General features: G+C 34.6%; 1 protein-coding gene and 1 pseudogene across 3 annotated transcripts in view; both read right to left on the bottom strand.

Annotated features, from left to right (window-relative positions):
* UBR1 (ubiquitin protein ligase E3 component n-recognin 1) overlaps positions 1–15,864 on the bottom strand; it is a gene marked incomplete at its 5' end in the record, with an annotated part of 155,863 nt that overhangs the window by 40,953 nt on the left and 99,046 nt on the right. For both annotated transcript variants that reach the window (XM_079700174.1, XM_079700175.1), the window contains 8 exons: positions 1,164–1,313; positions 2,083–2,176; positions 3,556–3,761; positions 8,004–8,185; positions 9,299–9,385; positions 12,382–12,491; positions 13,438–13,537; positions 15,487–15,641. In XM_079700174.1, coding sequence (XP_079556300.1) covers positions 1,164–1,313; positions 2,083–2,176; positions 3,556–3,761; positions 8,004–8,185; positions 9,299–9,385; positions 12,382–12,491; positions 13,438–13,537; positions 15,487–15,641 — 1,084 coding nt within the window. The remainder of the gene's footprint in view (positions 1–1,163; positions 1,314–2,082; positions 2,177–3,555; positions 3,762–8,003; positions 8,186–9,298; positions 9,386–12,381; positions 12,492–13,437; positions 13,538–15,486; positions 15,642–15,864) is intronic.
* Positions 9,970–11,960, bottom strand: LOC307050830 (large ribosomal subunit protein eL32-like; annotated as a pseudogene). The gene is made up of 2 exons: positions 11,931–11,960; positions 9,970–10,442 (listed from the first exon to the last, which is right to left on the bottom strand). The product of its transcript is annotated as a large ribosomal subunit protein eL32-like (transcript).

Genomic DNA, 15,864 nt, shown 5'->3' with positions numbered 1-15,864 from the left:
ACTACTGAGCCTGCGCTCTAGAGCCCGTGAGCCACAACTACTGAGCCCATGCATTGCAACCACTGAAGCCCGCGCGCCTAGGGCCCGTGCCTGGCAACAAGAGAAGCCACCGCAATGAGAAGCCCATGCACCACAGCGAAGAGTAAGTAGCCCCCGTTCACCACAACTAGAGAAAGCCCATGTGCAGCAACGAAGACCCAAAACAGCCAAAAAATAAATAAAATTAAAATAAATAAATAAATAAAAGATAAACCTTTGTGACGTCACCTTCTTCCTAAAAGATGACATTCTATGTCCCAATACACTAAATAGAAAACAATTCAAAATTATGTTTTCTAATGACATGGAATAGTAGAGACAGAGCAACTACTTAATGACGCTGATTGCCAAACCTACCACCTTTGAACTCTTATGTTGTGAAAACATGTTAAAAGTGTTTTATCAATAAAATCATTTTCTTTAGAAAAACTTAGGTCTATCACTACAAAGTCACTGAGTTAAAAAAACTGAAATAATAATAATAATAAATAGTACTGTTATCATCATGTAGAATAGTTAGAATAAAGAAATATACAATTACATGTTCTAGTTGTCATAAAAAACTAATAAATTTGCTATTAAATTCTATTCACAGATGGTCAGAATACAAAAGTTTAAAAACTTATTCTAAACACTAAAAAACTATCCATAGATGAACCTATCGTTTTTATTTACCTTTATAGTTAAACTTTTGTCCATGTCTCTACAACTACAGCATTTGGATCTTCAGAAAAATAGAATAAAAATAATAATACAAAGACCTGCAGGGCAACCAAACTCCTAATAGCAACTCTAATGCTGGCAAAGGACTATAAGAAAGGAATGGATCTTCTTTGCAACTTTCTTCCTTCTGTGAGTGCTAAGATGGAGATCAAAGTTCTATTGCTTTAATGGCTGTTGGAAGACAGATGCACAACGTGTAGACTTCAGTAAATGAATATTTCAGTTCCTTTAGAAACCAAAAATTGGGGCTTTTATCATATTTTTAAAGTTGAATACAAGTTATAAAATGAAAAAGTATTAACTAATAGCAAAAAAGAAACTAGTAATCTAATTAAAATAGTCACAACGAAAGGATTAAAGACAACTTAAAAAAATTAAGCAAAACATAAATTAAAATATACCTGCTTATCCTTTGAGGTTGCAAAGGAATAATGGGGATCACAGTATTGCACAGAGACTTGCAAAGAGGGCAAAGATATTCTCCACTCTCTAAATCAAAAAGGTCAACATGAATGCGTTGCTGAGAGCTCAGCTGTACAGCTTCAAAATACCTGCAAAATTCCAAGACATAGGTCCATTCAAAACTACACATGTATCTTTGCTCTAATCCAAGCGAAAAAAATCTGGAATTTTTGCCTCAATAAACATCTTTAGAATCTACATGCAAAAATACACAAATTATAATTACAGAAGAAATAGGATGCCCATTCTTTTGGGGGCAAACTGGAGGACACATCAGGGCAGAAACAAATTTAAAATAGTTTTACTGAATTATAACTTGTCTGTTGCCTCAACAGCATGGAGATACAATACAGATACTACCTCCCTCAGTTTCCAATGACCAACTGAAGTAGTAAGGGCTATTATAGGAAAATTATGTATTTTAATCTGATGCCAAAAAAGGTAAACCCTACACAAAATATTTCCCAGGAATTATATTTCTGAACTTTTATCTCTTCCAGATATACAACTAGAACTTCATGTCCCCTATTCTATCTCAAAGGTACTTTTCCCTCTATGTTTTGAGGGGAATGAGATTTTTATAAAGATTATTACTTCTTTTATACAAATACTGATCAAAAGAGACTAATTAGTTTGTTCAAAGCAAGTACAGTGAAAATTTTAAGTTGATAACTTTACACACCAATTTCTAAGGGTGATACTATAATAAGTATCATGCAAACAAAATCAGTAATTAAAACTGCTTCAATTATTCAAATAAGAAAAAAAGAAGACACGAGAAAACATGCCTTTTTGTGGCCTTTAGAGAACTTCAATATTCCTAGCTTCTTTCAAGAACATGTCAGAAGGACAACTTACTTCTGCCAGCACACTGCATGCATTACATGACCACAGCTTCCTGTGTAAGTTCCATATGCCAAGTCTGAATCCATGAAAAGTGGGTCCACGGTTTCTGATACAGAAAGACAAAAATATGAGGTATGTATTCATCTGCCCCACAATCATAAAAAGAAACCAAACAAAAAAAGAGGTTATCAGGTCTAAAATTCTAATCATAAACTTTCTTAGGAATGTCCAATAAAAGTGTCACAATATCATGGCAGTAGTATATATATTCTTAAGAGTAAGTAAAAAGAGGAAAATATAAAGCTAGACTTCCAGGTGTGATTAGTATGGATTAATGACAACTTCTATTCTTGATGTACATTTTATTTTAACATTAGGCTTTAAGTTGCATTATCTTGGTTGTTGAAGCAATTTTCTATGATTCAAGCACAGTTTACTTTTGTATTTTAAAAGTGATTTGACTGGGTAACTTTAAGGGATATTTAGGGGCAATATAATCTACTGGCTAAGAGCACAGACTATGAGGTTCAAAATCTGATTTCACCATTTATAATTTGTGGCTTCTGACAAGTTACTTAATTTCTCTGTGCCTCAGTTTCTTCATCTGTAAATGGAGCCAATACTGGTACCTAAATCACAGGGCTGTTATGAAGATTAAGTGAGTAAATACACATAAAGCACTTAACCAGTGCCTGGCATATGGTGGGTATTCATTAGATGTTAACCTTTTTTATCATTATCATTATTCCAAGGGTATTTAAAAAATAAAGCAGCTAACTCCTGATGTGATATAAGAATTACAACATATTACCTACTAAGTACTCCAGCCAAGAAAATGTTTAACAAGAAGCTAACCACACGGCAACAACCAGACAAATCCACAATGTAAGACACTGTACAGGAAAACTGGCCTGCGTTCTTCAAAAAAATTATCATGAAAAAAATAAAAGGCAAGTGACTATTCTAGATTAAAACAGACATAAAATAAGCAACATAGGAAACATGTCTGAATCCTAAATGGAAAAAAAAGTCTAGCTAAAAAAAGACATTTTGAGGGCAGGTGGGGAAATTCAAATACGGATTTTATATTAGATGATATTACTGAATTAGTAATTTTCTTAAATGTTATACTGGTATGGTAGATATATAATAGATTATCTTTAGTTTTAGAAAATGCATGTGGAAATATTTAGGGATGAAATGTCATGAATTCCTACTTTCAAATGGTTCAGCAAAAAGAAATGTAGATAGATAGAAAGAGACAGAATGAGCAACATGGCCATGTGTTAACCAAAATTTTAAAAAACAAAGGAGCCAATATGGCATGTAAAAATCTAGCATCCATTTTATAAATGGGTAAAATGTGATCTGACCAAATAAGGCTAAATACAATCTCACTCCCAAACTTCTTTCAGATAGTATTTTTTCTAATTACACAAGTATGAAAAGAAATGCTCAAAAAGACATTTATTAAACAATACATACCCCCTGAGAGTTCTATGGGTTTTCCCCTGTGCTGGGTTAAGGCGGTGGATTTCTGGACACAGGCCGATAATACCATGGCATTATTTTCTATTTTCACCTCTTGTTCTTCTTGGCAGAGGATGCATGTCAGCACCTCCTTTTCAGTAACAGATGGACCCCGTTTAGGACCCAAAGCAATTTTACAGTAGTCACTGACTGCTGGGGTGCTACCAAGAGAAACGACCAGAAATGAGGACACATGTTTTGGTCACTTGTCTTTATATTTTGGTAGATTTTAAGTAACTTTAGGGCAAGAACTTTAAGAATAAAAATAAAATAAAATAAAAATTATATTTAGCAATATTAGCTTAAAATCTTCCCCCTTGATTTTTCTGACTTTTATCAGTTAATTTGCTTACTAGAAAATACATTGTGTTGATAAGTGCAAAAAGAGAAAAAGCAGATCACAAAGTAGAATGCATATTATAATTATAGCTAACTTACTGTACCAAGAAGCTGTGAATCTGTTTTTTCTGATTATAAAAGTAATACATACTTATTAAGAAATTTTGGAAAGTCTAGGAAAGTATAAAGAAGAAAATAAAAAGCATCATACTCTCACAACCTAGAAATAACGACTTGTACATTTCCTTCCAGTCTGCTTTCTATTTATAACATTTTTTACATAATTAAGATCACATTACATACACGGTTTGTGTCCTGCTTTATTCACTTATACCTTAGCTCTTTTCTCATGTCATTAAATTTGCTTCAGAAACATCATTTTTAAATGGCTGCACAGTACTCTCACTATATGTGCCATAATAGTTTTATCCATTCCCTCTTATTAGGCATTTAAGTTTCTGTTCTACTTTGGTAGCTATTAAAATTTAAAACATACATCTTAATGATTTAGCAATTCATAAGATGTATTCAATGTGTACAATAATAAATAAGAGCAAATACTTACAAAGCACTAATTGTAATGTGAGGCACTGTTTCAAATACTTTAAGTTATGTTACCTTATTTAATCCTTCCAACAATCCTATAAGGCAGGTACTATTATTATCTCTATTTTTCAGATGAAGAATCTGAGGCCTAGAGATGGTAAGAGGCTTATCTAATGATTCATCTAGGAATTAACCGGGCCAGGATTTAACCCAGATGATCTGACTTCACAGGCCATGCCGTGTAATACTGCCTCGCTATCCATGTAAGAAGCTCCCTGAAATATCATATATCATCCAACAAACTGGAAATAACTTAAATGGTTATCATCAGTATACATGAAATTACATAATACAGAATAGTATGCAGTTTTTAAAAGGTGGGTCTCAGCTAGGTGTGGTACTTACTACTTTTTAGGAGGCGTTCAGCAACATGTGGGTAAAGTTAACTTTTTGGTTATCATAAGGACTAGGGGGCACTACTGGACTTCAGTGGATGAAGGGCCAGAGATGCTAAATGCCCTGCAATTCATCAGGCATAAGAAAGAACTGCTGCCCAAATGCCAAGAATGAGGAATGCTAAGCTTGGTTTTTTTGTTTTTTGTTTTTTTTAAATTATTATTTATTTATTTATTTGGCCACCCCGGGTCTTGGTTGCGGCATCCGGGCTCTTAGTTGCAGCATGCAGGATCTAGTTCCCTGACCAGGGATTGAACCCGGGCCACCTCATTGCAAGCACGTTGTCTTAACTACTGGACCGCCAGAGAAGTCCCTAAGCTTGTTTTATACGTAAGAACATACATATACAGATTTCCAAGACATAATATTAAATGAAAATGGGAAACTGAAGAATGATACATGCATAATAACATTAATGCAAATAAAACAAAAGGCTGAATGACACTATATAATTTCTATGGTTACATATATTTGTATCTAATAGCACAGTAAAAATTCTTATAAGATATACATAAAACTTATAACCAGAGTATCTCTGAGGAAGGGCAGAAAGGGGTGCAGGATTTGGGCCAGTACTCAAATGGAACTTGAGCTTTATCTCTAACATTTGATTCTTAAAAGGAAAATGTGTTAATATAACTGTAATTAAAATGTAAATGTAAATGTAAATTTGTAAATGTAATGTAAATGAAAAATGTAATTACATTTAAAACACGTAAGAGAATATATTTGTGACTCTGGGATAGGAAGAGCCTTCTTAAACAAGAGACAAAAAGTTAAAACTCAAAAAGACTGACAAATCTGTCTTTATCAACACTGAAAACTTTGCTATGGCTAAAATTTCATAATTAATGTTAAATAAACAGGGCCAACATATGGGAAACATGAAACAAACTTTAATATCCATAATTTTAAAGGACTTCTAGAAATCAGTAAGATAAAAGTAAAGCATCCAATAGAGATGGGCAAAGGATAATAAGAGGCAATTCTCAGAAGACAATTTAACAGGCTAGTGAATAATTATAAGAAAAGATGCTCAACCTAGTACTAACTAATCAGGGAATTTCAGAAGGGCACAAATTTATAATTTTGATTATACCAAATATTTTCAAGTACTGATAATTTTAAGTATTGGTGAGAATGAAAGAAACAGGGACTCTTCATACACTGCTGGGAGTAGAAATTGGTGAAACTACTTTGGAGGGCAATGTGACAGTATCTATTAAAATTTTAAATAATTATGACCCAGCCCTTTCATTTATTAGATTCCAACCTTGAGAAGTACTTACAGGATTGTACAAGGGGGAACATACAAAAATGTCTGACACATTGTTTGTAATATGGGAAAATTGGGAAACAAGGGAAAAACAACTTAAATGTCCAAAATCTGATAAATAAAATATTATATACCCATACTATGGAATACTATGCAGCAGTCATAAAGAATGATGTAGAAACTACACTAAAGGTCTATCTGTATTGACATGAAAAGATTTAAAAGACACTGAATGAAAAAGCAACCCACAGAACAAAAAAGGATGGTAAAATTTTAAAAAGCCACTAAAACACACAAAACAAGACTCATTATTATTCACGTACACATGTTTACAAATGCACAGAAAGACACCTAGAACCATAGTTATTATCACAATGGTTATCTGTGGAGAAAGATCAGGAATGCAGAGGACGGTCAAAGGAGACTTACTGTGTTATGTGAATTGTTTTCAGTGAGAACACATACATAATTTTATGTGTACAATCAATCAGGCAATAAAAATATATTATGAAAGCACTAGGGCCATTAATTCTGAGTATTTCTGCTTACATCCTCTTGTTTGAATAAATATACAGTAGTCTCTTGTTCATTACTTTCTAAATGTTATATTGTTCATAGGTAATATCAAGAGGGTTGGGACTTCTGCTTGTTGTTTAAAGTTTTGTATTAGTTTCTAGTTGTTTTTTTTTTTTTTTTTCTGTACGCGGGCCTCTCACCGTTGTGGCCTCTCCCGTTGCGGAGCATAGGCTCCGGACACGCAGGCTCAGTGGCCATGGCTCACGGGCCCAGCAGCTCCGCGGCATGTGGGATCCTCCCAGACCAGGGCACGAACCCGTGTCCCCTGCATCGGCAGGCAGACCCTCAACCACTGCGCCACCAGGGAAGCCCTAGTTTCTAGTTTTATTACTGTTGTCATCCCAGGATAGTTTACCATCATAATTTTAATCTTTAAGATATAGAGTCAGTATTCTTTGTGGTTCTTTGTTAGCATACTCAGCTTCAGGATTACAGACATATTATGTAAAGTACAATGTTTACTGTCTACTGTTATTGCAGAAGCACAATTTCCTAAAAGTATCCACAACACACATTGTTTTAAGGAGCAGTGAAAGCTTGTTTTTAAAAATAAGCATAGAAGGGATTTTCAATATTTTAAATTGGAATGCTTTTCAAAGAACCATTATTTTGCCTCCTCCCTTTTCTCACTGTATCTAAATAACAGCCCACAGAACACTACTCTCAGAAAGTTAACAGATTTCCCCAAGAGCACAGCACAGTCTCATAGTCAGAAAACGAGGTTTACTAATTCCCATTCCAATGTGCTCTCCATGACTAAAACGATAAGCGTTGCCTTCTTTCTTTTTTAGAAAAAAGGAAAAATTAACATGGACCATCTTTTTCAAGTGAAGGGTTTTTTTTCAATCTGTAATAGCAGCATTTTTACCAGAACCCATAAAAATGATGTGGAATATATGAACTGATACATAAATGTGTACCTAAAGAAGTCCGCATGTACAAGATAACAGGAGCTGATTTCTATCTTTGCTGTTTCCATCGTCATGCCTTTTTGTGCACAAAGGTTCCCGACTAACTTCATTGTGCACTTGAACAGCTTATCAACATAAAATTACATCCAGTAAGAGGCTTCACTGTGCCCTTGCTAGCTTAAAAATAGTGTAATTTCTCTTACTTTGAAATGTATTTTGAAAAAATATTATTTAAAGTGAATATGTAATTTTTCCTACAAGAAACTGGGTTGCTAATTTTTAGTTTTCCTTTATTTTACCTCTCTTCCTCCATAATGGAGTCTTCTTTCCCAGACATTTCTGATGTACTGTCATACATGAGTTTGTGAGTTTCAATAAAGTTCTTCTGTAAGGCGGACATCTGAGCCATGATCTTCTGGCGATGCAGCCTAGCAGCTTCAGCTTTTCTTTTTCGTTCTGCTTTTTCTTTATCATGAGTAATCTGGGTATTAAAAGACCAGAAAAATTAGGTAAGATCCATTGTGAAAATTTACATATACTGTTCAGTCAGGCAAAATTTCGTAGAGTGAACTCAGATTCAATCTGATGACTCAAAATTAACATACAGGCTCCATCACATCTTACAATTAATTGTTCCATTGGTTATTTCAATAATTTAACTTACTAAAAAAATTTTTTTAACTTAAAATGCCAAGTATCTTAAATATATAATAAACTGCTTTTTATATTCAAAGCAGGTATATTAAGAAACAAAATTAAATGAAACAATAATTTTGAATCATTTGTCAATCATTTAACCACTGACATTTAATCAATTTAAAGCCAACTTGATGATGTCTAACAGTTACTACTAAACACATTGCTAAGAATGAGAACTTTAACAACATTACTGAAATGTATTGGTGTATTTTATTTATTTTAACTTAAGTCCGGTGTTTTAATTTTAGGAAAGATAGTTAATAACCACAAGTAATAATATTCTAATAATTTTGAGATTAGAATCACCAAAACCTGATTCGTTATACTATGGAAATTCATAACCTAAACATTACTGCATATTGGTGTCTTTTTATTTATTTTAACTTAAGTCCATTGTTTTTCTTTTAGGAAAGATAGTTAATAACCACAAGTAATAATATTCTAATAATTTTGAGATTAGAATCATCAAAACCTGATTCGTTATATTATGGAAATTCATAACTTAAACACTACTGCATTTCATTAAATCTTAGATGCACCATAATCTTGTGTTCCACTAAGAATGCTGCTGATTAAATAATAAGAAGGTATGGATTATAAGACATATTCTAATTTCAGACATTAAAATATTTCAAAAATTAATAAAATATGGTATTTTCAACAGCGCTGCACCAAACGTCAATTTCCTCTACTTTTGTGAAATACATATATTATATTGGATAACTATGTATGTCAACTACCACTAATCCCTGTGGTACAGAAACACAATGAACAATAGTAGACATCTTATATACCTTACAATAAACAGGTTCCTTCTCACAAAAAGAAGCAGCTCCCTTATACCAGTAAAGTTCAAAGACAGAGATGAACGTCATCATCATTATAATGTTATTACCTCATCATTTTTAATAGATTCTGATCCTGATGTAGTTGCTACAATTAAACAAGATTTTTCTCTTAATCGCTTCACGGTGTCAAACATCTGTGAAAAACAGATGAAATGTTAAAAAAAGATTTGGTTAGATTGATCAGGAACAGAAAAATTCACTCAACTGATTTTGTCATCATGTCTCCAAATGTCTTTAACTTAAACTTAAGCTATTTATATATATTTATATACACACACACACACATAGAAATTCCTGCAAATACATAATAAATAGCAATCCAGCTAAGAAGAAGGTTGGAGATAGCAAAAATCAGCTGAATCAGTCTGCAGGGGTGAGCATACCTCTGCTTTTGCTATGGAAAAATTTTTTTTTAATTTAAAATAACATTTTTAGTGCAAAGACATATAAAGACAAAGATACAATATGGAAAGTGATACCTTTTCTTCCTGATGCCAGTCCCTCTCCCCAAAATCAACTAAATTAAAGATAATTAGTATTTCTTTGCAGGAAAAAAATCAGAATATATATTTCTTTATATTTACATATATTCTCATAAAAGCCGATCCTACTATATATACGCTGTTTCCTACTTTCCTTTTTCACTTCATCATTTATCTTTAGAGGTGTTTGCAAAACAGCTTATACAGATCTATCTCACTCTTTTTTTGTCTGAGTTTTATGGTTTTATTGACACAAATACAACGTGCACATGAGCTGTGTACTCATTTTCTTCACTGCACAACCTGGCACAAGGATTGGTGACTCTGGTGGCCAGCTGGGCTGCTCTCTCCACAATGGGTTTCCAGTTCTTGGAGGAGACATTGTGAGCAGTCTCAGTAGAGTATGATTTGTTGCACAGCAGCACTTCAAGCTCCTCGATGTTGTGGACTAGGAACTTCCGGAAGCCACTGGGCAGCATGTGCTTTGTTTTTTTCTTGCTCCCATCAAGATCTGGCCCTTGAATCTTCTGAGCACCCTACTGTCAATACCTCTGGGTTTCTGCCAGTTACACTTGATTTTGACATACTGGCCTGACTGGTGCTAGATGAACTTCTTGGTCCTCTTTTTGACAATCTCGGGCTTCATGAGGGTGGCCATGATGCCAAGTAGGAGACGGCCGCCACCTCCGCAGGCAGTGCCAAGGAAGAGCTATCTCATTCTTTTTAACAATATCAAGATTTCAGAAATGGAGAGCACATCCATAAAACTTGTAGTATTTATATTTTGAAAGAGCCTCAGTCTCATGCGGAAAAAACTCCCACAAGGAACTTAAAACAAAACTTTATATTAACCATTTGGATAAAATATCTAATGTTTATAAGAACAGATATTTGTGATTTTTATATATTTTGACAATGGACTTCGGTATTGTAATGGAAAAATGAACTTTCAGGACCAGATCTCCAATTTATAACACCAGGTCCATAGGATATAAATGTTGGACTAAATGATGGTTCAATTGACTTTTTTAAAATTGCGGTATCATTGGTTTATAACATTATACAAGTTTCATGTGTACAATGTTGTATTTCTACATCTCTATACACTACAGCATGCACACCACCAAAAACTTAGTTTCCATCCATTATGATACAGTTGACCCCCTTAGCCCATTTCACTCTCCCCCAACTCCCTTCCCTCTGGTAATCACTACTCTGTTCTCTGTATCTATGTGCTTGATTTTGTTTGGTTGGATCTGTTCATTTATTTAATTTAATTAATTTAATATTCCACATATGAGTGAAATCTATAGAATAGTTATCTACTTTACTTCTTTTATTTGTTTTTGTTTATTTGTTTTTATCTACTTTACTTCTTTTATTTATCTTTTATTTGTTTCTTTTGTTTTTATTTGTTTTATTTGTTTTGTTTTATATTTTAAAATGATTATATTGGTAGGTTTAAGAAAAATAGTAAATATTCATGAAATCGACTTCAAGAGAAATCTTGATAACATCATTATCTTACAGTTACATATCAAATTATATCACACTTGTTTAAGGAGTGTCTCTGATTAAGTAATAAAAAGGACTAACTGCTTGAAGTACAAATCAGTACAAAGATCCCCAATTGATGTAACCACCTTATATTCTAATTATCAAAATAATATCTAGCTGATAACATAAAAATATTTTCATAAATACAGTGAGAAGAAGCTCCATAACCTTGGCTTCATGTTTCCATTTGGAGGATTTTCCATTAAAGTAACATTCCTAACCTCTCTCCCTACCCCTCATTCACTCCTCCCCAAAGGCACTGCCATCCACCCAATAGTTCAAACTCCAAATTAGGAGTCATTTTGATTTCTTCCATCTAATGTATCAGCAATTTTGATAGCTCCTGCTATCACATTATACGTGAATCAGTCCAGCTTCTTGCCATCTGCTTTCTAGCTGAGGTCATGCTCATTTCTCACCCGGATTACTGCAATAATCTTCTAATGGTTACCCTGTGTTTACTCCTGTCCCTATAATCCATTTATCCCTGACCTGTAAGGTCCTATATGACCTGGCCCCGGCTGTGCCTCTGACCTTGCTGCCTACCTTTCTCTCCCTCCCCCATTATGTTCCAGTCACACTAGCCTTCTTTCTGGCCTCCTTAGAGCTTTTGCATTGCTGTTCCCTCATTCTGGAGTACTTTTCCAGATTCTTGTAAGTCTGGCTCCATGTCATTCAGTTCCAGTGTTACCACCTAAAAGAGGCCTTTTCTGATTACCCATCTAAAGTTACCCCTACTCATGTACTGAATTATTCTGATAATTTTTTTGTTTATTGTCTGTAGCTCAATGTTTGCAACATGATAGCAAGCATCTTATCTTTTTCAGAGTCTAGAAATGAGTATGGCACATAAGCAGGTACCCAATACATATTTACTGAATAATGAAACGAATAAATGTTCATTTATTTAAAAAAGCCCTCACTAAAACACAGGTAAAATAGGATTACTAACATGAAAAATTATGAGTGATCATGAAAGTCAGTAGTAAATGATTTTACAATTAGAGGATATTATGGCTTAATCTTAAAGGCAAGCAGAGGATTCCTAAATATTTAAACCAAGATATGGTCAGTTTATTTTTCAGTTTTACCTGGAGTATCCATGTAATCATGTCCTTCTGGCCTTCTAATTGGGGAATTCCCTTGAGTTTTTCTAAAAGCATTTGTATATTCTGAGCATTCATGGCTGAACTTCCCAATCCTTTTTTAAAACACACAAATTATATATCATGAACATATATCTTCATAATTATGTATAAATTATAATTTATAGTTAATGTTATTCACATTGATAACCAAAGTTTGAAGTCAATCCCTTAACTACATTAATTTTTCAATGGAAGAATCCACAATTACATGAAGTATTAAGTACTAAATTAAAGAACTTGAAAAACCAGAATTACTTTAGGTCTCTCTTGTACATGTTCCACTGGGGCTGCTAAGTGAAAACTACCCTTAATGATATATCTTTTGCCTTCCCTCTACTTGGCTCACTGTCTAAAAGTACTTACTGAGAACCAAAGCTCCCAAAAATATGGAAGTGGGAGCTGTCATATCCATAAACTGAATAAGTTTATGATGTAGTCAAGAATCTAAAAAATAGTGTTTAAATAGAAAATGAGATGCTTTTGTCTAATTGATCTTATAAATCAATGTTCCTAGAATGTGCTCTGAAAAAACTGTCTTAATCACGTAGCATTTAATAAAAATCTAATCTAAACCTATCCTGCTCTTCCACATTGAAAATGGCGCAAAACAAACACATTATCATCCACTCAGACTTGCGCAATCATTTTAAATTCAGGAACATTAATATCTTCCATAGATGGGTAGCGTAAACATTATGGTTGAGATAGCAGCAAATATTTGATAATACTGAGACAAGGAATGAAAGTAAGAAACCATCAATGTATGCAGCGCCCCCAAAAGGTGGGTGAGATCATGCAGTAAAAGAACTGTCGTGGGGATTAAAAAACATACCTGTGTTATTGAAAATGTTAAAAACTAAAAATGCTACGAAAAGACTTAAAACAATTTCAGAGTTTTCCGTCTTAAGGACTAACAGATTAAAATTCTATCAGAGCTAAACTTTCTGTTACAAATTGGCAAATAGCTGAAACTGTGTTGAAAATGATACTAAAACATACTTGAGGCCTTATGGTAAAAGTCAAATGTCACTTCTTCTTCGGGAGATTTTTGAAGCTGTTGCTTTTCTTCTAGTAAGCCCAATGCCAGAATATGAAACGCCTGAAAAAGGAAAGTAGGACAAGATCCTTAAAACTGTGCTTCTTCAGGTAAATACATTTTAAATGGAGATATAAAAATAAGCAATAGGGGGCTTCCCTGGTGGCGCAGTGGTTGAGAGTCCGCCTGCCGATGCAGGGGACGTGGGTTCGTGCCCCGGTCTGGGAAGATCCCACATGCCGCGGAGCGGCTGAGCCCGTGAGCCATGGCCACTGGGCCTGCGCATACAGAGCCTGTGCTCCGCAACGGGAGAGGCCACAGCAGTGAGAGGCCCGCGTACCGCAAAAAAAAAAAAAAATAAGCAATAGGTAAAAAATGTGCAAAGGGGGGGCTTCCCTGGTGGCGCAGTGGTTGAGAGTCCACCTGCCGATGCAGGGGACACGGGTTCGTGCCCCGGTCCGGGAAGATCCCACGTGCCACGGAGCGGCTGGGCCCGTGAGCCATGGCCGCTGAGCCTGTGCGTCCAGAGCCTGTACTCCGCAATGGGAGAGGCTGCAGCAGTGAGAGGCCCACGTACCGCAAAAAAAAAAAAAAAAAAAAAAATGTGCAAAGGTTATGAACAAGCAGTTCACAGAAAAAGAAATGAAATATACACATATGAAAAATGTTCAACCTTAGGAGTTGCCTGGTAGCCTAGTGGTTAGGATTCTGGGCTTCCACTGTCGTGGCCTGGGTTCAATCCCTGGTTGGGGAAGTTCCTGCAAGCCACATGGCGCAGCCAAAAAAAAAGCGTTCAAGCTCACTTAAAATTAAAGAAATGTGAGTGAAACAAGATCATCTATTTTTCACCTATTAAAATGGCAAAAATTTTAGAGCTTAGTAAAATACAGAGCTGGCAAAGGTGTTAGGAAGCAGGCACTCTTCACCACACTGGTAATGGGAAAGTAAATCAGTATAACATTTTTGGAGGCCAATTAGACAATATCTATCAAAAATGTAAAGGTACAGACCTAGTGCTAGGAATTAGTGTAACAGTCACTCACTTAAGTGTACAAAGGTATTTGTACAACAATGTTCATTTTAGTGTTCTTTGTTACACAAAGAACTAAAATCAACCTAAATGTCTATTAACAGGAGATAGTTAAATGCATCATAGATGTCCATATAATGGAATATGCAGCTATAATCATGAGGTAGGCCTATATGCACTAATGTGGAATGACCTTCAGAAGATACAAACCTTTAGGCAGGGCGATGGGAGGCAGGGAGAGAAATTTTAACTTTTGATTTCAAATATATCTCTATGGGTTGAAATTTTTACTGTATTTATTTACCGCTGTTATAAAAAAAAAGTGAGATACACATAGAGTATGATAGCATTTAGAGCCTCCAGACCAATAACAGCCAAGGAAATTTAGTTAGGCAGGTGATAAATAAATATCCAATTACAGCTACCAAAGGTGACATTATTAAGTAACTTATCCATAACAGTATGAAGAAAAAAATAGCTGCTTCCATTTAATGAGCTAATTCTCATAACAACTCTATGAAATAATTATATTTAAACCCATTTTAGCAATGGGGAAATTACTCTTTGCTCCTTAAATGGCAAGTGCAGTAACCCAAGTGGGATAAATTCAAGCCTAGACCTTTCTTCAAATCTTTATTATACTGTCTCCTGATAATACAATGTGAAATAAAAATATAGAAAACTACGATACAATAATGACGTGCCAATTTATTATTAGCAGGAACATCCCTTTTTAAAATTTTTGTTTTTTTTTTAATGTAAATGATTCCCAAGAGTAAGGATCCTAAAAACTTGAGAATGTGTCACAAGGAAATCTGTGCCACATCTAAGCTGTTTTCAATGACCCTTAGGTCTCAGGTGTTCTAGTTGTGGTTCTGACTGAAGCCAGAAAGTTAAGACCACTGATCTTCTCCAGACCCCCAAGAACTCTATGAAGTAGAGAAAGTATTTGAAATAGAGAAAATATTTTCGGTATACACACCATTTGGAGCATCCCTTCAGTCCACAAGTTAGAATCTGGGTCTACTGCCTGCTCAAATATGGTCCTGAGAATGTACATCATGATATCACAATTGAGAAGGTTAACTGCTTTGCTGAAAGCAGGGCAGAATTCAGGAGGAGGAGGTGGTGGTAATGCTAAAGTGGGTAGGAGATCAATGTCAGAAGAGACAAATGGGTACAATTTTATTTGGGTTATCCTTCATGCTAAATTGCAAATGTCAGAATCATATATTACATGCAAAACAACACATGATCTTTGTTACCTTTAAAGCACTGAAAACATCAATGTCAAGGGAAATATAAGTCACTATGTAAGTCACCCAAAATAAACTTCATTTGTTATAAATTTAAAATTCTA

This window comes from Hyperoodon ampullatus (genome assembly GCF_949752795.1).
Source record: "Hyperoodon ampullatus genome assembly, chromosome: 3".
NCBI lineage: Eukaryota > Metazoa > Chordata > Mammalia > Artiodactyla > Ziphiidae > Hyperoodon > Hyperoodon ampullatus.
Note: the sequence above shows the minus strand (reverse complement) of the source record. Positions and strands in the feature narration are given on the sequence as shown.